At 39.9% G+C, this 26,297-nt stretch overlaps 1 protein-coding gene across 7 annotated transcripts in view; it reads left to right on the plus strand.

Annotated features, from left to right (window-relative positions):
• The window catches only part of arhgap20b (Rho GTPase activating protein 20b), a 95,717-nt gene that overhangs the window by 57,103 nt on the left and 12,317 nt on the right, over nt 1–26,297 (plus strand). For 5 of the 7 annotated variants that reach the window (XM_072270804.1, XM_072270808.1, XM_072270810.1 and 2 more), the window contains 8 exons: nt 74–115; nt 2,610–2,694; nt 5,636–5,713; nt 12,360–12,426; nt 14,476–14,664; nt 20,758–20,936; nt 23,781–23,942; nt 25,606–25,715. In XM_072270804.1, coding sequence (XP_072126905.1) covers nt 74–115; nt 2,610–2,694; nt 5,636–5,713; nt 12,360–12,426; nt 14,476–14,664; nt 20,758–20,936; nt 23,781–23,942; nt 25,606–25,715 — 912 coding nt within the window. The remainder of the gene's footprint in view (nt 1–73; nt 116–2,609; nt 2,695–5,635; nt 5,714–12,359; nt 12,427–14,475; nt 14,665–20,757; nt 20,937–23,780; nt 23,943–25,605; nt 25,716–26,297) is intronic. The other 2 variants (XM_072270806.1, XM_072270805.1) reach the window with 2 other exon arrangements.

The following is a 26,297-nucleotide window of genomic DNA, read 5'->3' on the forward strand; positions in this document are numbered from 1 at the left end:
CTGTGTAAGTTTCTTGGAAAGCTGCAACTTGGCTAAAACTTACCTACTGTTTTTTTTTCTAAACACCTTCCAGTTCATCAAGTGTGAGGGAAAAATGGCTTTCAGCACTGCAATGGTAAGATGTTTAACATCTTATTTAAGCAATTGCACATCTTATATTTTACACAAGGTGTGATTATTAGTAAGTCAAAGTGGGCAACAGTATTTCTAATTATATTCTTGAAATGGGGTATAGATTCACTGGTGTTGTCCACTTGCTGTGATTACATTCTTTATGACTCAAATCTGTGAATATCTACTGGATGTTCAATTTCAGAGGACATCATAACCTGACACAGACCTGACGTGACTCTAATTCCATACATCTTGAAAAGTAATCAAGAATTGAGCATTACTCTTAGTGTTACATTCAGAAGTAATGTAATGGTTACATGTAGAGCAATAGCTCCCAACATGGCTGTTTTCAATGTGTACACCGTTCCTCTCCACTTCCACTGGTGCCCCAGCCACAGTCCCCACAAGAATTTACCATTGCTTGTTTCCCATGAGGTCGTCGTTTCCCATGTTGCCTGCCAACAAGCTTAAAACATCCAAAAAAGGAAAGAACAGTGGTCTATTTTTCACTCATCTGAAACAGTTGAAACACCCATGTGCCACTACATGTGGGAAAAAACAGTTTGCGTTAATTTGCAGTTTATCATAGGACCTGAGTATATGAGGAAAGCAAAATACACTAAAAGAGTTATACATGAAGAGGTCAAAGTAGTTCCGATGCTAACCTGACAAGTGAAATTTGCCCTGTTCATGAATATTTCAGAGTTGGCAAAATTCAGAAACCACTTAGAATTGGCAGACCAGCTGTTAATGCAACTTAAACATTATTGATATTTCCACCATTATACCCTGCCTGATCATTAGAGTGAGATAAAGGTGACAAGGTCTAGTAATCTGGGGTTTGGGGGTCTCTGCAATACCAGGCATACAAAAATTTGAGATACAATTGTATCTCAATTTGTTGCACTTTAATTCTGCTGCTTTCTTGTTACGTGAGGATGTCTGGGTTTCCCTCTTCATTACTCTGGAAATTAGGTAGTGCAGTTAACTACTTTACAATGAAGGTGTAATGGAGCTTCAGAAGAAGCAGGTGTTGGCTCTGTAGTTCTGTAATAAAATGTTGCACGCTATGCATTACTGAGAAAGTACCCTTTAATTCATTCTATAGATTCGCCTGATTGGCAAAATGGCTTCAACAAAGTCCACCTAGGAGAGCCGTCAGTTTGCTTCAATATGATGTTTTTACATCACTCCTTATTGTTCAGTGGCCAAAGTAATCAAGTTTTTCTACTTCTGAAAAGCATTTCTGTGATTTCATTGATATAGCTGTAGGCATAAAACTGACCATGACTAATGATATCCTCAGTGTTGCCCTTAAAATAATCCTGGATAAATATTTTGAATGCCATGCTGTCATTCAATGCTCACACTATGAAGATGCTTCATACTGTGGGAACCTTCCTGCCAACGATTGCATATTTCTGTTATGGCTGTCTACTATATTTCCTTTTTGTTATTTATTGCCCAATTAAAAACATTCTGCGGTAGTATATAACACACCGCTCATACAATTTAGTATTATGTGTGCACCTCCTTATTGTTACCTTTCCTTCTTTTCAAAATCCATGTTGTAAAATGCAAAATGCCTTTGCCATTCTGGATAACTATCTAAAGTATTGGGGGGGAAAAAAATCTAAAATTGCATACTTTCCAGTCAATCCGGTCAATTATTGCTGCAGCCTGAATACCTCAGTCAACTCCGCTGAAGAAAGAAATCCGCTTCCACAGCGCAGAGTATTCCAAAGCTCATTAGAGAAAACAAATTACTTTTGAAGTTTCATTCATATCATAGTTTTATGCAGTACACCATAACCTGCAAGGACTACAGCCCAGAGTCATCAGCATCATAAATGCTTCTAATAATTCAAATCCAAATTATTTATGCCATTTACATAAAAGAATGAAATTATGCTCAGCTAATTTCAGCCCATTTTGATAAATGCTATGGTGTAAAGTTATGGAAGATGAAAGAATCAAATATAAAAATCAAAAAGGTGAGCTGTAAGTAACAGTATGGAGATACTCTTCACTGGTTACATTTCATATTGCTCTAACATTCCATCAATCCCAGGTCCAGGAAGATCCATTTAGATCCCTGGTGCAATAATTTTAACACTTGTGTTAGGAGACTTCAGCTCAGAAAAAAAAGAGGATGCATATTCATTATTGCATTCTAGGATTGTACTGGAAAATTTTTGTGAACATCCAATAATCAGAATATGTAACTCTTCTTATTGTGTCTTACACACTCAGCTGGCCTGCTAGCATCCTCTAACAAGACTGACACATGAAGAATAGTTACTTCATTAAGGGATTGGAACTATCCCCTGAGGAATTTTAAAGGAAGTGAAGTATAATAGTCAGAAGAAATAGTGGCCAAGATGAAAAGGAGGTTATTTGCCTGTGGAATGTAGTTGTAACAGATCAAAAGAAATTGTTCAAAACTTCAACTTGTGTGACAAGATACCAATCATGATTGCTTGATTTGTATACAGGCAAATCAAAGAGACAAAGCAAGAAGAACATCCAAAGAAAATATCTATGAAAGTGTTAGTGATGACGACGCAGAGCGGAGCCTCAGTATGTATAGCTGCTACTTATTTTAAAATACAACTAAATAAAAACAGATCAATTTCTTTAATTTTTTTCTCTAACAGTAGCGTGATGCTCTGAAGAGCTTTGAAAGTGCCAGGAATATGACTTTTTTATTTGCCAATTGTCACCTCTTGTTTGTCTCAGGAATTGGTTCATGTAGCACAGTTCCACAGCAATCAGCAACTTCCCCAAGCAGCCAGTGGCAATGCTTGGGTCTAAACAGTTAGAGGTGGGATGCCATGTGACATCACACTAGGATGGATCCCACTCCAACTTTACATGGTCTAACAGTCAGAAGGTGTCTTCATTTTTTTCAGATTTCCTTAACCAAGAATGAGGGGAACACCTATAACATTCTCACAGCTGCCTCTGCTGAGATCAGCTAACTCATCAGAGAAATAAGTTTCACAGTAATTAACTGGGCACTGTGTTTATCCAGTGAAACTAAAGAGGAGCCACTTTCCACTTATTGTTGAATGTGTGTAGACTCTTGCAGATGGAATAGAAATAGAGTGTAATACTTAGAGAATAAAGGGAGAAATGTGGATAGTGTGGCAAGCTGGGGAAGTCTATGTAAACAACACAAGGATAAAAAAAAAATTAATGGTGCAGTACCTATTTAAACCCCCTTTTCTGCTTTGTTATGGAATAAGTGACCTTTTTTAAACTTAGCATCATATTCAAACTTCAAACTTAGATCCTGCATTAATTCCTGCATTACCCTTACACCACTTCATTTCCTTAACATCCAAGGATGTATCAGTCTTTATCTCCACAGCCCTCTTAGGTAGAGAATTCCAAAGCTTCACAGTCCTCTGGGTGAAGGCACAGCTTGTCATCTCAATCTAAATGGCTAATCCTTTATTTTGAGATTTTGACCCTTGGCTTCCATGCAGCCAGCTGGGTGAAACATCATGCCTGTTTCTACCTCGTCAAGTTCTGTAATATTGATATATATTTCAGTCAGATACACTCTCATTCTTTAAAGGCCTGGTCCACTAGTCCACACAATCCATCATAAATAGACAACTTCCCCCACCCCATAGCCATCTCAGGAATCAGTTCAGTCAGCTTTTGTGGTCCTCTTCTTTATAGTTATTTACAGCTTTAGACAGGGAGAGGATGCCTAACCTTATAACAGCAATCTAATACCTTTAGTCTTGTGTTCCCAATGCAAGGCTTATTGGGAAAGTAAGGAGGCATGGGATCCAAGGGGACCTTGCTTTGTGGATCCAGGACTGGCTTACCCACAGAAGGCAAAGAATGGTTGTAGACGGGTCATATCTTGCATGGAGGCCAGTGACAAGTGGTGTGCCTCAGGGATCTGTTCTGGGACCCCCTACTCTTTGTGATTTTTATAAATGACCTGGATGAGGAAGTGGAGAGATGGGTTAGTAAATATGCTGACGATACAAAGGTTGGGGGTGTTGTGGATAGTGTGGAGGGCTGTCAGAGATTACAACGGGACATTGATAGGATGCAAAACTGAGCTGAGAAGTGGCAGATGGAGTTCAACCCAGATAAGTGTGAGGTGGTTCATTTTGGTAGGTCAAATATGATGGAAGAATATAGTATTAATGGTAAGGCTCTTGGCAGTGTGGAGGATCAGAGGGATCTTGGGGTCTGAGTCCATTGGACACTCAAAGCTGCTGTGCAGGTTGACTGTGTGGTTAAGAAGGCATACGGTGCATTGGCCTTCATCAATTGCGGGATTGAGTTTAAGTGTCGAAAGATAATGTTGCAGCTATATAGGAACCTAGTCAGATCCCACTTGGAGTACCGTGCTCATTTCTGGTTGTCTCACTATAGGAAGGATGTGGAAACCATAGAAAGGATGCAAAGGAGATTTACAAGGATGTTGCCTGGATTGGGGAGCATGCCTTATGAGAATAGGTTGAGTGAACTTGACCTTTTCTCCTTGGAGCGAGGGAGGATGAGACGTGACCTGATAGAGGAGTACAAGATAATGAGAGGCATTGATCGTGTGGATAGTCAGAGGCTTTTTCCCAGGGTTGAAATGGCTAGCATGAGAGGGCATAGTTTTAAGGTGATTGGAAGTAGGTACAGCGGAGATGTCAGGGGTAGGTTTTTTTACACAGAGAGTGGCGAGTGCGTGGAATGGGCTGCCGCTGGCGGCGGTGGAGGCGGAAATAATAGGGTCTTTTAAGAGACTCCTGGACGTTTACATGGAGCTTAGAAAAATAGAGGGCTATGGGTAAAGCCTAGGTAGTTCTAAGGTAGGGACATGTTCAGCACATCTTAGTGGGCTGAAGGGCCTGTATTGTGCTGTATGATTTCTATGTTTCTATGTTCTATGTCTATGTTTGATATCCTCTTGCAATAGACACCAATATGCAGTTTGTCTTCTGAAATGCTTGTGGTGTCTGCGCATTAACTTGCAGTGATTTTTATACAAGCATACCTTGGCTGTCCTGAGCACCGAAACTTGGCAATTTTTTAGACTCTGGGCTTCCAGAGCCTGTACTAGTCAGGCTGTCTCACCTTATATCTCATCATCATACTTAGATATCTGCTCACTGCATCAATAGGACCGTAGCTTCCTGCTCATATGATCTGTGATGACCCATTGAATTCCTCCAGCATCTGCAGTCCCTTATGTCTCCAAGGAAGAACCTACGTTGGAATTTCATAACACTACCCTTCAAATTGGCTATTTTCATCAAATAATGTTCGTTCCATTGGAGGTGATGTGTATAGGAATGCCAAACTGTTACTTTTTTGAGGCTGAGCATAAATATACTGTTTGGGGCAGTGTCGAGGGATTTTTACCAGACTGGAAGTCTTACGGGTGATTTGGAATTGCTTGAAATGGAAAGGATTCAATTTCCTGAAATTAAACTCTTCTGTTCTGAAAATTATAAAGCTTGCTAAAACCTTACATTTGAAATTGTTTTTGATTTATTAGGCATTAACACTCAAGGTGTGTAACACAGATACCGCCAGAAAGGTCATTAAAATGGCAGCTCAACAGCTCAATGAAAAAGTAAGTTTAATGTCTGTTCGTTTATGTTTATATAATATACACTTAATAATCTGTACATTGTATATCTGAATTTCTCATGCATGCGTCTCACAGGTGGTTTTGAAAATGGTGATGTTCAGCCACTAATCTGGACTAAATCTTGAACAAATTGTAAATGCTCAGAGCACTATCAAAGGGCCTTTGTAAACTTGTAAATTTGAGGAGCCAGCTCAGCGATTGAAGTTATTTTGTGAGCAATACTTTGCGCCTGTAGGCATGTGTGACGATGTGTGTGCTGGATACAAAGTTATTGCCTATAAATTAGCAGATCCTGTTTGGCGTTGCTTAGACCAAAAAACGTGACTCAGATAATATATATTTTTACAGAGCAGATTCCAACATAGTAGATCTGTATGATTTGATAGTGTCAGCCCCTATTGTCTGATCAATTTTGATTTAAACTTAGTGTGCTTCATGTTTGGAAATTTGCTTTCCATTTGATGCTTGAAGATTATGCTGATACGAATTTATAGCATGCGATGCAGAATGTTTTAACTTACTTCAGTAGTAACGGTGTATTTTCTAAACTGTTCTTTTATGGCTTTAAGTAAAGGGAGCCTGATAAGGGTTTAGATGTTGTTTAGGTTGAAGCTCGGAAAGTTTTATTTATCAGTCTGAAATATCTGCACTTGCAACAGCAAACTAAATCTCACTGCAAAATATTAACTTCATTGAAAAAACATACCCACAGATAGTCATTAAGTCATAGAGCAGTACAGCATGGACCTTCAGGCAATGAGTCAATGCAGACCACAGTGTCCGCCTTGCTAGAACCAAATTCCTGTGTTCGACCCTGCTCCTTGTGTACTTATCTAAATGCGTCTTTAATAATACTTAATGTACCTGACTCAACCTCTTCAACTGGCAAACCGTTAGATGTAGTGAGTGAAAAAAGTTGCCTCTCAAATCCTTTTTAAGTGTTCCACCGCTCACCCTAAATCACTAGTTTTGGACTCCCTACCTTAGGGAAAAACCATCTACCTTATCTATACCTCTCATAATTTTCCCCTCATTCTCCTATATTCTGAGGAATATTTAGCAAATTTAGCAAATATATAGCAAATTTGCTAATGACATAAAGCTGGGTGGCAGTGTGAAATGTGAGGAGGATGTTATGAGAATGCAGGGTGACTTGGACAGGCTGGGTGAGTGGGCAGACACATGGCAGATGCAATTTAATGTGGATAAGTGTGAGGTTATCCACTTTGGTGGTAAGAACAGGAAGGCAGATTATTATCTAAATGGAGTCAAGTTAGGAAAAGGGGAAGCACAACGAGATCTATGTGTTCTTGTACATCAGTCACTGAAAGCAAGCATGCAAGTACAGCAGGCTGTGAAGAAAGCTAATGGCATGCTGGCCTTCATAACAAGGGGAAGAGCAAAGGGGTCCTTCTGTAGCTGTACAGGGCCCTGGTGAGACCACACCTGGAGTACTGTGTGCAGTTTTGGTCTCCAAATTTGAGGAAGGACATTCTTGCTATTGAGGGAGTGCAGCGTAGGTTCACGAGGTTAACTCCCGGGATGGCTGGACTGTCATATGTCGAAAGATTGGAGTGACAGGGCTTGTATACTCTGGAATTTAGAAGGCTGAGAGGGGATCTTATTGAAACATATAAGATTATTAAGGGATTGGACACGCTGGAGGCAGGAAGCATGTTCCTGTTGATGGGTAAGTCCAGAACCAGAGGCCACAGTTTAAGAATAAGGGGTAGGCCATTTAGAATGGAGTTGAGGAAAAACTTTTTCACCCAGAGAGTGGTGGATATATGGAATGCTCTGCCCCAGAAGGCTGTGGAGGCCAAGTCTCTAGATGCTTTCAAGAAAGAGATGGATAGAGCTCTTAAAGATAGTGGAATCAAAGGTTATGGGGATAAGGCAGGAAGTGGATACTGATTGTGGATGATCAGCCATGATCACAGTGAATGGCGGTACTGGCTCAAAGGGCTGAATGGCCTACTCCTGCACCTATTGTCTATTGTCTATTGAATAAAAACCAAGCCTGGCCATCCTCTTCCTATAAGTCATGCTCTGTAATCCTGGAAACATCCTTGTACATCTTCTCTGCATTCTTTCCAGTTTAGCAACATCTTTCCTATAACAGGGTGACCAAAACTGTATATAGTACTCCAAGTGCTGATTCACCAGCACCTTCTACAACTCCCAAGTACATATATCCCAACTCTTTTACTCACTGCCCTGACTGATTAAGGCCAGTGTATTAAATTCGTTATTTACCACCCTATCTACCAGTGATATGGCTTTCGATGATCAATGTACTCTGAGCTCCTTCTCTCTCATTATATTCCCTTGTGCCCTCCCATTCATAGTGTATGTCCTACATTGGTTTGGATTTCCAAATTGTATCACCTCACAATTATCGATATTGAAATCTATTTGCTACTCATGGGTCCACTACAATAATGTGTTTCACTGTCAACAGCACATCCTAATTTCATGTCATCTGCCAACTCGCTGATCAAGCCTTGCGTATTCTCATCCAAATCATTTATGTAAGTAATGAATAACAAGGGTCCAACCTCACTGACACCGGATAGCACCACTAGTCACCGGCCTCCATTCTGATTAACACATTTCAGCCATCGCCCTCTGCTTCCTACTTCTGAGCCAATTTTGAATCCGTCTCACCAGCTCTCCTTGGATTCTATGGGACCTAACCTTCCAGGCTAGTGTACCATGTAGGACTTTGTCAAAGGCCTTGCTTAAGTCCAAATAGACAATATCCACTGCTCTACCCTCATCTACCATATTGGTTACTTAGAGTCATAGAAAACTACAGCACAAAAACAGGCCATTTGGCCCAACTAGTCCATGCCAAACCATTTAAATTGCCTAAATCCACCAAACATCACCTGGACCATAGCCCACCACACCCTTCCCATCCATGTACCTATCCAAACTTCTCTTTAAGCATTGAAATTGCATCCACCACTTACTCTGGCAGCTCATTCCACACTCTCAGCAACCTCTGAGTGAGGATGTTTCCCCTCATGTTCCCCTTTCACCTTTAACCTGTGACCCCCTAGTTGTAGTCTCACCAAACCTCAGAGGAAAAAAGCCTGCTTGCATACCTATACCCCTCATAACTTCTTCACAAAACTTCAAAAGTGTCGTCAAGCACGACTTGCAAAGCAATGCTGACTCCTCCTAATCAGGCTCTGTCTATCCAAATGCTGTTTGATCCTATCCGTCAGAGTGCCCTCTGGAAATTTCCCAGTTTCTGATGTCAGGTTGACCAGCCTGTAGTTCCCTAGTTTATGCTTGCTATGCTTTTTAAACAGCAGCATTACATTAGCCACCTTCCAATCTTCAGGAATTTCACTTCACCAATGGTGAACAATGATTCAGAATCTGGTTTACTGTCACTGCATATGTCATGAAATTTGTTATTTTGCAGCAGCAGAACATTAACATACATAATAATAAAAAAACTACAAATTATAATCAGAGGTATATCTATATATAATTTAATTAAATGAGTAGTGCAGAAAAAGAGGAATAGGATAGTGAGGTAGTGTTATAAATTCATCGTCAATTCAGAAATCTGATGGCAGAGGGGAGGAAGCTGTTCCTGAAATGTTGAGGCTTCTGAGAAGAAAAAAAGGAATTATTGCATTCTGTGCAATGAAGGAGCTACTTCCACAGGGACCTCCACAATTTCCTCTCTCTCCTTCCACGACAGCTGAGGATGCAAAGGCCCTTAATGTGCTATAAGGGCACAACTACCTTCTCTCGGGTAATATGAATGTCCTACATCTCCACCTGTTTCTCTTATTTCTTGAGCAACCATGATTTAAACCTCAGTAACAATGTGGAGAAATTTTAGTTGAAAATCCCACCCAGCTTCTGCGGCTCAAGACATAGGTGGTTTGGTTGATTTCTGAGCAAACGTACTTTTTCCTTAGCCTCCCTTTTACTCGTAATCTTTCCATAGAGCCTCTTGGGATTTTCTTTAACCTACTTACCAGATCCACCTCATATTCTCTCCTTCCCCTCCTGATTTACCTCTTCACAATAATCTTAACCATTTTATAATCATTAAGGGATTCACTCATTCTTGACCTTCAAATCACAGTGTAAGCTTCATTCTTGTTCTTGACCAGAGCCTCCATATCTCTCAATATTGAGACTCTGGTTCCCTAAACTCATTTGTTTTACTAATAGGAATATGCTGCTTCTGGATTCTTCATATTAGACTCTTAAACGCCTCCCACTTGTCATTTGTTCTTTTCTCACCCAGTTGACCTTTGCTAGATTACGTCTAATTATCCCAGCCTTGCTCCAGTTTAGAACCCTGATCAGTGAAGCTGACTTAAACTTTTCCTTCAAATATTAAATATAATACAGTTACGGTCACTAAAGCCAAAATGCACCGCCTACCACTTCAGTTACTTGTCTGGCCTTGTTACTTAAGACTAGGTCCAGAATTGCATACTCCCAAGCAGGACCCTCTATATATTGACTGAAGAAATTTTTCTGGACCTATTTCACAAATTTCACCCCATCTGGTTCTTTAAAACTGCTGTTGACCTAGTCAATACTAGGAAAATTAAAATCTCTCTTTTATTCCTACAACTATGAACAATTTCTCTACACTTGCTCCTCAAATCCTGCTGAATATTGGGTGATCTATAACATACCATCATTAAAGTGACTCATCCCTTTCTGTTTCTGTATGAAGTACTTTATTGCCTAGATATTCTAGCATATATTGAATTTTATTACTCAAAACCTGATTACTAAATATGATTGGGATGTAGTAGGCTTCACAGGATATGGTACGGTATTGAGGCAAGTGAAATGGGGACATTTGGTGCGAGATTCACAATTGACAAGGCCCTCATAATTTTCTAAATTAAATACTATACCTATTCTCCAAATAATGTGGGCTTCACCCGTAGGAAAAGAGGGCCAAACCTGGCTCAGTATCAAACTGTTAAAAGTAAATTCATTCAGGCTGTAATAATCAAATAAAATCATTTTCTACCAGCAAATATAAGAAACCCTGACACAGTTGTGTCAAGAAAACAACCTCTCCCTCAATGTCGCAAAAACAAAGGAGCTGGTTGTGGACTACAGGAAGAATGGAGACACGCTAACCCCTATTGACATTAATGGATCTGGGGTTGAGAGGGTGAACAGCTTTAAGCTCCTTGGCATAAACATCACCGAGGATCTCACGTGGTCTATACATACCGGCTGTGGCATGAAAAAAGCACAACAGCGCCCCTTTCACCTCAGACGGTTGAAGAAGTTTGTTGCGGGCCCCCAAGTTCTATGAACTTTCTATGGGGGCACAATTGAGAGCATCCTGACTGCTGTATCGCTGCCTGGTATGGGAACTGTACTGTAAGATAAAAAAAGAGGACTATGTGTCTTCATAATCTAACTATATGTCCCTAAATCGCAGGACTCTGCAGAAAGTGGTGTGGACAACCCAGCGCGTCTGTAGACGTGAACTTCCCATTATTCAGGATAGTTACAAAGATAGATGTGTAAAAAGGGCCCAAAGGATCATTGGAGACGTGAGTCACCCCAACCACAAACTGTTCCAGCTGCTACCCTCCGGGAAACGGTACCACAGTATAAAAGCCAGGACCAACAGGCCCCAGGACAGCTTCTTCCACCAGGCCATCAGACTGTTTAACTCATGCTGACGCAACTGTATTTCTATGTTGTATTGACTATCCTGGTGCACATAATATTTATTATAAATTACAATAATTGCACATTGAGATGGAGACGTAACATAAATATTTTACTCCTGATGTAAATAAGAATGTAAGTAATAAAGTCAATTCAATTCAATTCAAACTGGAAGATTATCTACTCATCACTCTTTATACTCCCCATCCCACCCCTCATTCTCTGCACTAAGAGGCCAATAGCACAAACACGCCCCTTTCAAGAACAGTCAGGCTTTGGTCTTGTAAGAAAATTCAAGAACTTTATCTTAAAGGAACAAAAATCTGGTCATTGAACTATCATTCTCTTTCCTTCATGACAGATGTTCCTTTAAATCTCCCAGATCCCAGTGAGCTCAGAACTTGACCTCCCAACATTTGTTCATCGAGGTTAAAGATCTGCCTGGCACCCTCCTCATCTTCTTCCCCACACTGACAACAAGCTTTATTATCTCCTTTTCCCAATTAAAAAAATACAGTATGCATTTCCACTACCTGTTGAGCTGTAACTTATGCCCAGTTGGACAAACACAGGCCAATTCTTGTCCCTGTGAGGAAAAAGCTCAACTCCCAGTTAATAAAAACCATGTGTCCAGCACTCTTTTCTTTCAGTCCCTCATATGCGAGTAACTGAGAGCCACCCTGCCCTATGAAATAAAATGAAACCTGTCCTCTAACATTTCAAGGGTACAGTATATACTCTCTCCAACCCCAGTCCCGCCTGTGCAATTCCATCCTAAAGAAGGATATGAGCTAACTTCCTTCAAGTTACTTGTTTAATTTTCTTTGTTGATTGTGGGCTTTTCCCAATCATTTTAAGGTACTGTTTGCCAATCTACATTCCTGTGGACTGGCAACAATTTACATGTAATAAGTTGTTTTATTTTCTTTTTGAAAACAAACAGGATAATGCAAGTAATTACCAGCTTTGGGTGATTTCGGGAAAGGAGGCAGCACCCTACCCGCTGATTGGTGAGTCTTGTACCGAATAGTGATTTCATCTTTTTAGGTATTGAGGTGATGTGTTTATCAAAGCAAAGGCATGTTAAAAAGGAAAAGCTTTACTTCCACGTGGAGGTGGAAGTATTTCCTTTGGCACCTGATTGCAGCAGGGACCAGTTGGGTAAAATTGGAGAGGTAATGGGTTATTCACACCAGGGTCAATCCTGATGGATTGAGTTACCTTAACAATATCAGAACAGAAGCTGAGATGTTGTGATTTGTTTTTGCAGCATGAACGATAAAAATCAGCAGGGCTTCCTGCAATTATTGTCGGAAAGCTGCTACTGTAGGAGTTGAACCTGAACTTGATCAGAGTCAGAGAATTCCCCTGAATTAGATTGCTTGCTGACATCTACCTATTAGGCACCAGTCACAGTGAAGACTGATATCAAAAAAGGCTGCATCATTGCCAAACACTTTTCACAATGTTCTCAGTTCAATGTTGAACCTCATTTCCAACAAGCTTCCCTCTGGAGAAGAGATCATCTTTGCAACTAATGGAATACTGTTCAACTTATGGCAATTACACTCCAGAAGCAAGATCACCTGGACCTTAGTAATCAAAGAGACAGTGAGTGTCAGCTCATTCACCAATGCACACATCAGGTCAGGCCTTATGCTCAATGTACCTTCTTAGAATAAAGGATCACAAAAAGACTCTGGAAAATGTTGCCCAGTTCCTAAACTTCAGAAGCTGCCTGTCCCTAAAAGCATAAATGACAATGAAAATCATCACCACCTTCAATGCACCAGCACAATCTTTAGTTTATCAAGGTGATGCGGATTTGAAAATCAAGATCTTAAACCTGGCATGAACCTCATTATTAGAGAGGCAGTAGTAATCACTGCCTTCCTCTGTGCACCTGAGATCTGTACTACCTACAGCAGACATCACAGGGAACTGGCAAAACACTGTCTCTGTAAATCTCCAACTTTACTTGAAGGACAACTGGAACAAAGTTACTACCAGATGATGTGTTGGACTGGTCATTTTGTTCACAAGCCTGAAACTAGAATCCTAAATTAAACATTCTGTTCCAAGTTCTCTCATAGGACGATATATCAAGTAGGCAGAGAAAATAATTCAAGGATGCGCTCACAAATTAGTCAAAGAAGTTTGAAATCTTTATTGATCCGTGAAATCTCTGGACCATGAAGCCCAAAGTTGAGGAGGAGTATTTGGGATAGTAGCAAGAACATCAACAGCATGAATTGGGTTCATACAGGAGCCCTCTGTGCATCACCTCTCAAATTTATCACCTGCTTGTCTGGTCAGCAACTTCCTGCTTCATTTGGATAAGAGGCTCCAGGTCCTTCCTTGGCATTACTACCATGAAGGAAGAAGAGGAAATGGAAGAAGAGAATGATGATAACAAAAACAATTATTATTATTAATATTCCAAAACATAATTTGGTATTGAGGATTCATCCATTCACAGTACCAGGTCACTTTTTTCCAGAATTATAGTTAGTGCTTAACCACTTTTGGTTCCAATGTTGCTCCTCTCTGTCTCTCACCCAATGATATTCCAGATAAAAACTTTAGAATGATATTATGGCTATTGTTTTTTTCTCACAGAGGTGGGGGATTTATGTTCATTGTCAGGCTGAGTGCAATATTGCCTAACTTGCCAATGCTCAGTTTTAGATTTGCCCAGCTGTACTTTGAATAGGTTATCAATATGTTTCTGAAATGAGAATGGATGCTGGGGTACATCTCTAAACAAAGTAGTAGTAATGCATTACTGTTGATACCATTGATAATTTGTTCCACAAGCAAAAACGAAATGCATGGTCAGTTATTTGTTCAGATTTTGTTCATCGAGGGTTCGTTCAGATTAGGATACCTGGAGAACTATGTTAATATTTGTTGGACATGTATCATGGAATATCTTACATCCATTATCCTAGGAGATTTTAATATTGATGTTGCTTAGAAATTTAAGGGCAACGGCTGTTTCATTTTAGGAAGTATGTTGTAATAAACAAAAAGACTGAGCTTTCCAATTTGTATTTCAGGTCACGAGCAACCATTTAGTGTTATCATGAACTGTCTCAGAGACTTCACTGCACATGTGGAGCAATCTGATGGTAATGCCTACTCCCAGGATAGTAACAGGGTTGTCCTCCTTGAAGATCTCCCAAAGTCTAAGCAATGTCAGTTTATTCTGAAGCCAAGACCCCAACCGGATATTCATATGACCAGAGGTGAGTGGAGTAAAGGATGAAATAATCAGCAACATTTATTGTGTAATGGAGATCGGTTTTCAACTAAAGAGCCCCTGCTTGGATCCCTGTAAAAATGGTCCAAGTTCACAGGCATTTATTTTGAGGACAATTGTGGTAGTTATTTTGAGGACACTTATGGCAGTTATTACAATAACGACTAGGCAATCTTTTCTTAGTTGATGGATGACGGGAGGTGAATTCTCTGTTTTAAGTATTAATGACATCAAATTAGATCACGTTCATGCTTTTTGGTTCACCATCTTCTCATAACTAATACAGTTCAAGCAATGCAGCACCCCTTCACCTTTGCATAGAATTCATCGACAACAATTATGATTACCAACACATAACCAGCCCATCAAGCTTTTTAAGATCAGGTTTTCAAGCTGAAATTATTCCATTCTCCACCTAGTTTAGGCAAGAATTCTCTTGAGAATAAAAATCCCAATTATGTGATGACTGGAAACAGTTCCAGTGCTGATGTTATTGATGGGTCTGAGGGAGGTGTGACAATGGATCAGGAAAGGGAAATAGTAGTAACAAAATGTAGATTCTTGCAAAAAGTGGCAGGAGATGAAATCAGCTAGGCTGGTAGAAGGTTTGCTATGAAAGTTGTGATCAAACTTTATTGTGGGCAATTAAGAAGCCAGGAACAAAAGAAGCACAGGGGCAAAACAGCGATGAGCCATGTGACTGATCCCTCACGTGTGTTGTCTGAGTCATCAGTGGAGACGAGTGAGAATTTGGCATTTTTGCTGAGAAAGGATGACAAGGTACGTCAGGTAGTAAATGAAACAAAGAGATAACTCACAATAAAAACATTAACATGAACATAGAGGATAGGATAAAGAGAAAAAGGTCCTCTGTAGTGAAAGACGACCTTTGAATTGATGTCAAGAAGTTTATTTTCACTGTCAGTGACACAGGTGATTCTGCAGATGCTGGAAATCCTGAGCACACAAAAAATTCTGGAGGAATTCAGCAGATTAGGCAGCATCTATGGAGGAAATCAACAAAAGGCGTTTAGGGCTAAGACCCCTCATCAGGTCTGGAAAGGAAGAGGACAGAAGGCAGTTTTCGCTTATGCTTTTTAATACTTAGAAAAAGGACTTCATGAAAAGAATGGTGAAGACATAATGCTGGAATCATATGAAAAGTGTTTAGGAGCTGCAAATGGGTGAATGAGTGATCATTCTGAAAGGCAGTGGTGCTTGAGTCAGGCACAGACAGCAACACTGTCGATTTAAGAATGACACAGAGAAGCAGCTATGATAGATAGAAACATGGGTGTTGCAGGTAGTGCCATGGTCTCACAGCTTCACTGATTCTTGTCTGCTGTCTGAATGGAGTCCACATGTTCTCCCCTGTGACTGGTGGTTTTCTTCATAATGCTGTGGTTTCCTTCCACATCCCAAGGAGATGCTGATTATTCGGTTAAATGGACAGTTAGGTTAATTGGACAATGGAAGAGACTGCCTAAAACAAAGAGTTTTCTAATGTTTCTATATTTTCTGAGCTTGAAGACGATTTTAACATGCCCACACACGGAATGAGTTAAAAGTTATGGGTCACTTACTTGCCAATAAACATCTCCGGCTATTTCGACTTATTCTGAGCCAGTGATAGGGCCCCTTCAAGTATGCGAGTCATTTTGTGATGTTCTATGAAACCAGACTGCAGCTTTAACTTCTGGCTGGAGTGGATAAGTCATAATGTTTTTCCTACTAGGTGAAGATGGTTGGAAAAGAGTCTAGTTGGATGGAGATCAAATAGTTTTATCTTCTTATTGTATAAAATATTCTTTGTGGAGCCTGTTAGGGAAAGTTTGGGTTTTTCATGCTGTAGATTTAATTTTTCCTTCTCTGCACTGTCCATCCAAATGCACAACTTTCCAATTGCAATATTATTATTAATTCCTCCCCCCCTCTTTATCTCATCTGGTGTTGGTTTCTGTTCCTGAGGTTCTGCCTAACTATCACCCGAAAATAATTTGGTTAGCTGCCATTTCCATCATATTTCAGACGGATAACAAACTAGGGTCATGTAGGCAAGCAGTTCCATTTAAAATTACACCCAACACTATCTTCTCGATTACCATCCCATCTTGCGAATCTTTTGCAATTTCTTTCTTATATCTCAACTTACGACATGTATGAGGTTGTACAAAATGGACTCCAAAATGGACCCTTTGGTAGAAGGTGATTCTTCAAACAATTGCACAACTCGAAATTGACAAAAGTCTGAGGAATCTGCTTTTTTAAATGAAGAATAAATATCAATTTTCAAATACTCTACTGTGGTAGAATATCTGAGAAAATGACTTTGGTCCGCATCGAGATGTTTATTGCCATTATTGGGCATGTACAATTTTGGTTACAAGCCTGTTGACTGTAGTATCCAATTTTACCAGTATCTAAAACAGATATTGCTGCTGTCAGTTAATATAGACTAGACCCATGGCTGCTGCAGTTTGACTGTTAAAATTAAGTTTTCTTTCCGAGGAGAGTAATCGACAATATTCATTATCTGGGGCCAAAGAATGCAATATTTAGCTTCACGAGAGCAAGGTCAGATATGGCTCAGTGTTTGAAAAACCTGTGGTCAATCATTGCCAATATCTTATGGGAAGAATGGTGAATTGCTGAGATGTTGCTGACTCCAGATATAATGATTGGAATCAGAGGTCTGCAATGCCTTGGGACTATTTTCAGTGCATTGTTAAGGAATATACATGCAGAGGCAACTTTATTATGTATATCTGTGCACCTGCTCGTTAATGCAAATATCTAATCAGCCAATTATGTGGTAGCAACTCAATGCATAAAAGCATGCAGACATGGTCAAGAAATTCAATTGTTGTTCGGACCAAAGATCAGAATGGGTGAAGAAATGTGTTCTAAGTGACCTTGACCATGGAATGATTATTGGTGCCAGCAGGATGGTTTGAGCTTCTTAGAAACTGCTGATTTCCTGGGATTTTCACACACACCTGTCTCTAGAGTTTACAGAGAATGGTGCGAGAAGCTAAAAATATCCAGAGAGTGGCAGTACTATGGGCAAAAGTGCCTTGTAATGAGAGAGGTCAGAGGAGGAATGCCAGATTGGTTGAAGCCAACAGGAAAGCAGCAGTCACTCAAATAACTGCCCTTTACAACAGTGCCATCTCTGAACGCACAACACAACGAACCTCGAAATGGGTGGGGGACAGCGGCAGAAGACCATGAACACACTTAGTGGCCACTTTATTAGGTGCAGGAACCCCTAATAATATGGCCACAATGTGTAGTAGAGTATAAAATCAAAAGTCTTAGGTACTGTAACAGTTAACTGCTACAGCAGGTTCCAATACCCTTGCCTCATCAGGAGAAATAGAAGTTCGGGCTCTGAAAAGGAAATAAAGTTATAAAAGAAGGTCAATTCCTACTTTGAAATTCTCAGCTCAGTTTAGAAATTCCCATAATCGTGGAATGTTGCAGCATTCAAATACTAGGTAGTTTCCTTTTAGAATGTAAAGCAGACTTGGGGATTCTGGCTGATTTTCCCACCCTGCCCCAGGGACCATTTGTGTGTATTCCAAATACAGTTTCATCCAAGTTAGCCAAGATCACTGAATCAAAACTGGAACCTTCTGTTCTGCCTGGTCTTAGAGCAGAGGTCTAAGTTCAAATAAAACAATTATAATATCATGTAATTGAAAAATCCTTTGAGATAAGATTGCTATTTTAATGTTGGAACAGAACATGCATGTTTGGAGATAATTTCTTCCTGTTGCTCTAGTCGAAGAGATTGTTTACTCATTGTAACAGTTTTAATTGAAGTGGTCTGCGAGTGTCCCTTAGGCTCCTTTGTAGTTGTCTACAGTGAAGTTAAGCTTCTTTGGCATGTTGGCATGCAAACTACTCCTGCGTGTATATAGCTCCATTGCAGCTATGTTCGTGTGCACAGGTTTAGTACCCCCTTATCTGAAGTTCCAAATCCAAAAACCTCCGAAATCCAATTTTTTTTTGAGTGTTGACTTGATGTCACCAATGGAAAATTCCACAAGGCGCTGAGAAGATTCGCAAGCAATGCATAGGTTACTGCACACCACAGACAGGCCTGACAAGTGGCCTCTCATATGTAATGAACAGAAGTTAATAAGAAATAGAAAAACACTGTATAGAGCGAAAAGTGAAGACGTTGATTGTGTATTGAAAGAGCGGATTCATCAGCATTGGAGTGAACATATGCTGCTTAACAGCATGCTGATCATGAAACAAGCAAAGGTCTATCATGATGAACTGAAAATTGAAGATAATTGTGAATATGCAGCAGGTTGGTTGCGGAAATTTAAGAAAAAGCACAGCATTAAATTAGTAAAGATTTGTGGTGATAAAGCATCTGCAGATCATGAACCAGTGGAGTAACTCATTGATGAGTTTGCCAAGATCTTTGCTGATGAAAATCGAACACGCTGAACGGCTGCTTCAGTATGTACCTTATGTATGATGAACAAGTGTAAGACAAAAACTGCTTACCAGTAGCACATAAATTCATAAATAATGACGATCCCAAGCTACCTTATTATACACTCCAAAATCCGAAAAAATCTGAAATCGGAAATGCCTTCGGCTCCAGGCATTTTGAATAAGAGGTACTCAACCTGTATTAACATTGAGAGCTTGTATCTGTAACACCATGGGGAGAAGGTGTGCTATTAAATATGAATGGCCCCATAAACTCCATTCAACATGCTAACAGACCCTTTGGCCCATCGTGTCTCTACAGGCCAGCAGGTATCTCATTGTACTAATACCAATTTCCTGCACTGTAAAAATGTCCCATCTCTTCCATGTGTCCTTCTAAATGTTTCTTAAAATTTGAGAGGGTATTTCTATTTACCATCATCTCAGGTAGACTCCCGGATTCCAAGCTATCCTCTGGATGTTAAAGAGAAAAATTTATCACAATCCAAACTATTCATTCCTCTCCTAATTTTGATTACCTCAATCAGCTTCCTCCTTCACCTGTCCCCACCAAACCACCTCTAGTCTAAATATATTTTGTCTCTCTTTATTGCGAAGAAGTTCCAACCTGGCAGATCTTCTCATTGCCATTCCCAATGGAAATGCATCCTCCAAACCATGTGGTGACCAGAACTGCATGCAGACCTATAACTTATGTTATACAAAGTTATACATTTTTTTACCGATGATTTCCAGATGGGCTACGCCTGTGCTTTCCCACACTTAGGCTCGCAACTCAGAAGTCTGTACTCACCTGGCTTGAGTTGAACAATATCCAGTGTTTTAATTTACTTTTTCTTAAGAAATATGATTATTGTATTAAAACTGAGGTTCAATCTCTGTCAAAATGTCCTTTTATTCACCTTGATTTACATTATTTCTTGTGAGTTCCCTTGATTCTTCCATCAAAGTTAGGGATGATACTTTAAAGCATTTCAGCAGAATTTGTTCCTCACTGCGCTGAACATTTTTTCCCTCTGGTGTCATCAAATTGAAGAGTGCATATGTGACGATCCTTATTCAGGTTGTACATCAGCATCAAGAGCACTCAGGTCAGGTTAACCTGAGTTAAGTGTATAACCTACCCTAATCACATGCCACAATACAAATTCTGAACATTTTCCAAATAATTACATTTCCCAGCATTTTCTAAATAATTATATTTCCTACACAACTCTTTTCACATTACCAACCTTGTGTCAAATTGTGGTGTATTTCTGCTTGGACGCCACTTCTAGATAGAATTAGATTGAAGCACCATCAGACCTGTTAAATGTGGGGCTTCATGCAGCTAACAGAGACTGGACATGTTAATCCCATCCATGTTACACTTTGCACCAGCTAAATTCTACCTATGTTGTATAACGTAGAAGTTTAAGTATTTCACTACATGAAGCCAAGAGGACCAAGGAACCAATAATGAACTAATGCAATACTTTAATTGCATTCTATTTGCCAATTCCTACTCCTGTTTACTGTTACTATTTCTTTAGTAAGTCCTTTCTTTTATGGCTTGTTAAATGCTTAAACCACTACAATCCACTTTTGTTACCCTGTTTTTTTCCAGAATCAACTCCAAAAATTCTTAGAAAGAGGAAGTCAATAATAGATTGGGCACTAAGGCGCACTTCCAGCAACCAATCAGAAAGCAGTCCTGCCTCAGAGTCTCCAATAACACCACGAAAGCTTTTTGGACTGTCGCTGCCCGCCATCTGTAAGAATGGTAACCTTCCAAAGCCAATCATGGTAAGGAATGCGGTTGGTAATGGCTCACTCCAGAAGTGATTTATTGACTTTTAAAACTTGAAAGACATCTGGTGGACAAAAAGTACTGTATAGAAACATAGAAAACCTACAGCACGATACAGGCCCTTTGGCCCACAAAGCTGTGCCAAACATGTTCCTACCTTAGAACTACCTTGGCTTTACCCATAGCCCTCTATTTTTCTAAGCTCCACATAGCCATCCAGGAGTCTATCGTTTCTGCCTCCATCACCGCTGCCGGCAGCCCATTCCATGCATTCACCACTCTCTATGTAAAGAAACTTACCCTTGACATTTCCTCTGTGCCTGCTTCCAACCACCTTAAAACTCTGCCCTCTCATGCTAGCCACTTCAGCCCTGGGGAACAGCCTCTGACTATCCACACGATCAATACCTCTCATTATCTTGTACACCTCTATCAGGTCACCTCTCATCCTCCGTCGTTCCAAGGAGAAAAGGCCGAGTTCACTCAGCCTATTCTCATAAGGCATGCTCCCCAATCCAGGCAACATCCTTGTAAGTCTCCTCAGCACCCTTTCTATGGTTTCCACGTTCTTCCTATAGTGAGGCAACCAGAATTGAGCACAGTACTTCAAGTGGGGTCTGACCAGGGTCCTATATAGCTGCAACATTACCTCTCGGCTCCTAAACTCAATCCCACGATTGATGAAGGCCAATGCACCGTATGCCTTCTTAACCACAGAGTCAACCTGCGTAGCAATTTTGAGTGTCCTATGGACTCAGACCCCAAGATCCTTCTGATCCTCCACACTGCCAAGAGTCTTACCATTAATGCTATATTCTGCCATCATATTTGACCTACCAAAATGAACCACCTCACACTTATCTGGGTTGAACTCCATCTGCCACTTCTCAGCCCAGTTTTGCATCCTATATCAATGTCCCGCTGTAACCTCTGACAGCCTTCCACACTATCCACAACACCAACCTTTGTGTCATCAGCAAATTTACTAACCCATCCCTTCACTTCCTCATCCAGGTCATTTATAAAAATCACAAAGAGTAGGGGGTCCCAGAACAGATCCCTGAGGCACACCACTGGTCACTGGCCTCCATGCAGAATATGACCCATCTACAACCACTCATTGACTTCTGTGGGCAAGCCAATTCTGGATCCACAAAGCAATGTCCCCTTGGATCCCATGCCTCCTTACTTTCTCAATAAGCTTGGCATGGGGTACCTTATCAAATGCCTTGCTAAAATCCATATACACTACATCTACGACTCTACCTTCATCAATGTGTTTAGTCACATCCTCAAAAAATTCAATCAGGCTCGTAAGACACGACCTGCCTTTGACAAAGCCATGCTGACTATTCCTAATCATATTATGTCTCTCCAAATGTTCATAAATCCTGCCTCTCAGGATCTTCTCCATGAACTTACCAACCACTGAAGTAAGACTCACTGGCCTATAATTTCCTGGGCTATCCCTACTCCCTCTCTTGAATAAGGGAACAACAGCTGCAACCCTCCAATCCTCCAGAACCTCTCTCGTCCTCATTGATGATGCAAAGATCATTGCCAGAGACTCAGCAATCTCCTCCCTTGCTTCCCACAGTAGCCTGGGGTACATCCCGTCTGGTCCTGGTGACTTATCCAACTTGATGCTTTCCAAAAGCTCCAGCACACCCTCTTTCTTAATATCTACATTCTCAAGCTTTTCAGTCCGCTGCACGTCATCCCTACAATCGCCAGGATCCTTTTCCATAGTGAATACTGAAGCAAAGTATTCATTAAGTACCTCTGCCATCTCCTCTGGTTCCGTACACACTTTTCCACTGTCACACTTGATTGGTCCTATTCTCTCACGTCTTATCCTCTTGCTCTTCACATACTTGTAGAATGCCTTGGGGTTTTCCTTAATCCTATCCGCCGAGGCCTTCTCATGGCCCCTTCTGGCTCTTCTAATTTCATTCTTAAGCTCTGTCCTGCTAGCCTTATAATCTTCTAGATCCCTATCATTACCTAGTTTTTTGAACCTTTTGTAAGCTCTTCTTTTCTTCTTGACTAGATTTACAACTGCCTTTGTACACCATGGATCCTGTACCCTACCATCCTTTCCCTGTCTCATTGGAACGTACCTACTCAGAACCCCATGCAAATATCCCCTGAACATTTGCCACATTTCTTCCATACGTTTCCCTGAGAACATCTGTTTTCAATTTATGCTTCCAAGTACTGCCTGATAGCCTCATATTTCCCCTTACTTCAATTAAATGTTTCCCTAACTTGTCTGTTCCTATCCCTCTCCAATACTATGGTAATGGAGATAGAATATCAAATAATATTTTTTTCTTTTTCATTCTGTTAGTTTTTCTCCTTCTTTCCTATCCTTTTCTTTTAACTTTTTTTTTATTCCTATGTACCACAGAGCTTCATAGAAACATGTTTTATGCCTTTCTTTGTTGTTGGGGTTCCAAGCCAATGTTTAACATTAAGATCAATAGATTATTGTATATCATGGGATAAGGGAAATGATACACAAATAAAAACAGGTGGAGAAGAGGTGAGGGGCCAAACATTCTGCTTCTTGTGTTCTTAATATTAAGGCTAAGGTTAACCTTCTCCTTGGGTTTAGTTAATGCTTTACTTTAAAGGTAGAATTAATGACAATATCTTCATTAAAGTAACTCATTTTCTTTTTGTTATAGGTAGTGTTGCAATTAAGTTTAGTTCATAGATTTTACAAATCTGTTTAAACCCCAAAATAAATTGACATAACTTGCAGTCTGTGTAAACAATCAATCAAATTAATTTTCAAATGATGTTTTGTTAGAGTCTGGTGCTTTTTTCCCCTACAGGATATGCTTGTTCTGTTGTACCATGAAGGCCCCTCCACCAAAGGTATTTTCAGACGTTCGGCAAATGCCAAGACCTGCAAGGAACTAAAGGAGAAACTGAATTCTGGAAATGAGGTGCATATGGATAGTGAATCTGTGTTTGTGGCAGCTGCTGTCATCACGGTATGAGCTTTTATATCTTTCCAGTCAAAAGTACAAAGATTTTCATTCGGCCTTAAAGATGGAAATATATTGTCTTGGATTTTAGTCTTGAGAGCACAGAGGATAAGGAGAAGCTGGCACAGACTACAATAGAATCTTGCTAGCTGTATTGCATTCTTTTATTAGAGGAAATCTAACAGACTTCTGTTTACAACATGGAACTTTGTCTTCTTGGAACACAGATCAGAAACAAGCATGGATTTCAGAGAGCTCCCATCCAAATTTTAAAAAAAAGCAGAAGTACAAATACATAAATTATTCCTATTATTTTCAAGCATTGTGCTATTTTTGTAGAATAGCTCTTAAATACTTTTGTGCAATAACATAATAATTATTTGAAGATTATCTATCCACAATTTTATGTGAGCATGCACTGGTTCCTTGACACAAAAATAACTTCCTGTTTTTAATATTTTCATAATGGCTCAATAGCTCCAGTTGAATTTTACCTTGTCATCCGTGACTGTATAGATGTAGCTTAGCTGTGAAATACCTCTAAGGGGCCTCATTATCAACTTTTTTGCTATCCACTACATAAAAACTCCTTATTATTGCACACAGAGTGTGGGTAATACCAAAGCCACTCACCAGTTAAATCTTTACATGTAACATGTATCCATCGCATACTAAATATTATGTGTCACAAAGTTTTATGGGAACACTCCAAAACTCACTCTTGAGCATATCTTGAGCAACACACACAAAATGCTGGAGGAACTCGGCGGGTCAGCCATGGAGGGAAATATACAGTCAGTGTTTCAGGGCCGGATCCTTCATAAGGATTCGAAAGGAAAGGGCTGAGGGCATTCTATTAGCACACAATGTGTGAAGACCAAATCACACTTGTGCATGATGCTTACTGAAGAGCTTTTCATTAAAAGTGTCTTAAGGATTACAAGTAATATACGCAGTGGAAGAAAATATTTTAGAATAAATATTGACTTGTGAGAGCTCATGTCTGTTTCCTTAGCAGCAACTAAGACTTTAAGAAAGAGAATTAAATATGAATGAAATATTTCAGAAACAATAGACATACTTGCAAGAAAATTAAAATTAAGGAAAATTTCTTAAAAGGAACAAAAGTATAGTTTTTTCACATCTTTACCTGATGTTCCCATGAGGTAGGATTTCAAACATCTACCCTAAAGAGGAACATAGGCACTATTGCTGGATTACTGCTAACTAACTGCACTGTATCAAACTTCAGTGATTACCTAGTCATAAGTAATGGGAGCTGTCTAGAGAATAGCTTTGACATTTTTAAAAAATATTTGTACCACTCTGTGCTTGTAAGAGCTGTTTCATTCCGACAATTGTATTGTAGTTTTTCACCCTCTTTAAGATAATCAAAATCAGATTTTTAAAAAAATTCTCTTTCAAATCTCTTACCAGCTCTTCTTTCAGTTAGTCCTGACGAAGGGTCTCAGCTTGAAACGTCGACTGTACCTCTTCCTAGAGATGCTGCCTGGCCTGCTGTGTTCACCAGCAACTTTTATGTGTGTTGCTTGAAATTCCAGCATCTGCAGATTTCCCCGTGTTTGCGTAAAAAAAATGCTTTATTTTAACTTTTAACAATAGTGATCAAAAGACTGAGAAGAACTTGAAAACTTTTTTTTTTGTGTAGGATTTTCTACGCAATATCCCGGGCAGTGTTCTGTCATCTGAATTGTATGAAAAGTGGATGGAAGGAATAGAAATTAAGAATGAAGAGGGAAAGATACTGTCCATAAGGAAGTGAGTGAAACTTTTTTTTCCACAATTATCATTTTATTGTTCAGTCTTTGGTGAATTAACTCAAATTGAACGAACCCATCTCAGCAGAAGAATCACTTTGCAAATCATAGCTCACTTAGGGGCTGCAGATTGCAGATTTTATTAGCCATCTTTAGTTGCTCTGATTATGAGGCGGTCCTTGCGGTGAAGGTTCCTCACATAGGGAGTTCCTGTGATGAAGAAGAATGGTGATATAGTCACCTGATGATAATGCGGGACTTAGATAGAAACTTGCAGGAAGTATTCCCGTGCACCTGCTGTCCTTGTCTTTCTAGCTGATGGAGGGAAGTGATTTTAGAGGTGTTGCTGTGAAAACAAGGAGCGTTGGTGAGTTGCTGCAAAGCATTTAGGAGATGGTTCATAATACAGCCTTGGCGATGAAGACCATTACTGGTGATGATGATGAGCTGCTTGAGTGCTGCTAGAGCTGTGCTGGCAATACAATAGTTTATTGGTAAATGGCAGCCATGAGCTATAAAGGTGGGCTGTATCAACCCACCTGATTCATGAATATCCCACAGAATGGAAGTATGCCATCCTTGG

Source organism: Mobula birostris, chromosome 10 (genome assembly GCF_030028105.1).
Source record: "Mobula birostris isolate sMobBir1 chromosome 10, sMobBir1.hap1, whole genome shotgun sequence".
NCBI classification, from domain to species: Eukaryota; Metazoa; Chordata; class Chondrichthyes; order Myliobatiformes; family Myliobatidae; genus Mobula; species Mobula birostris.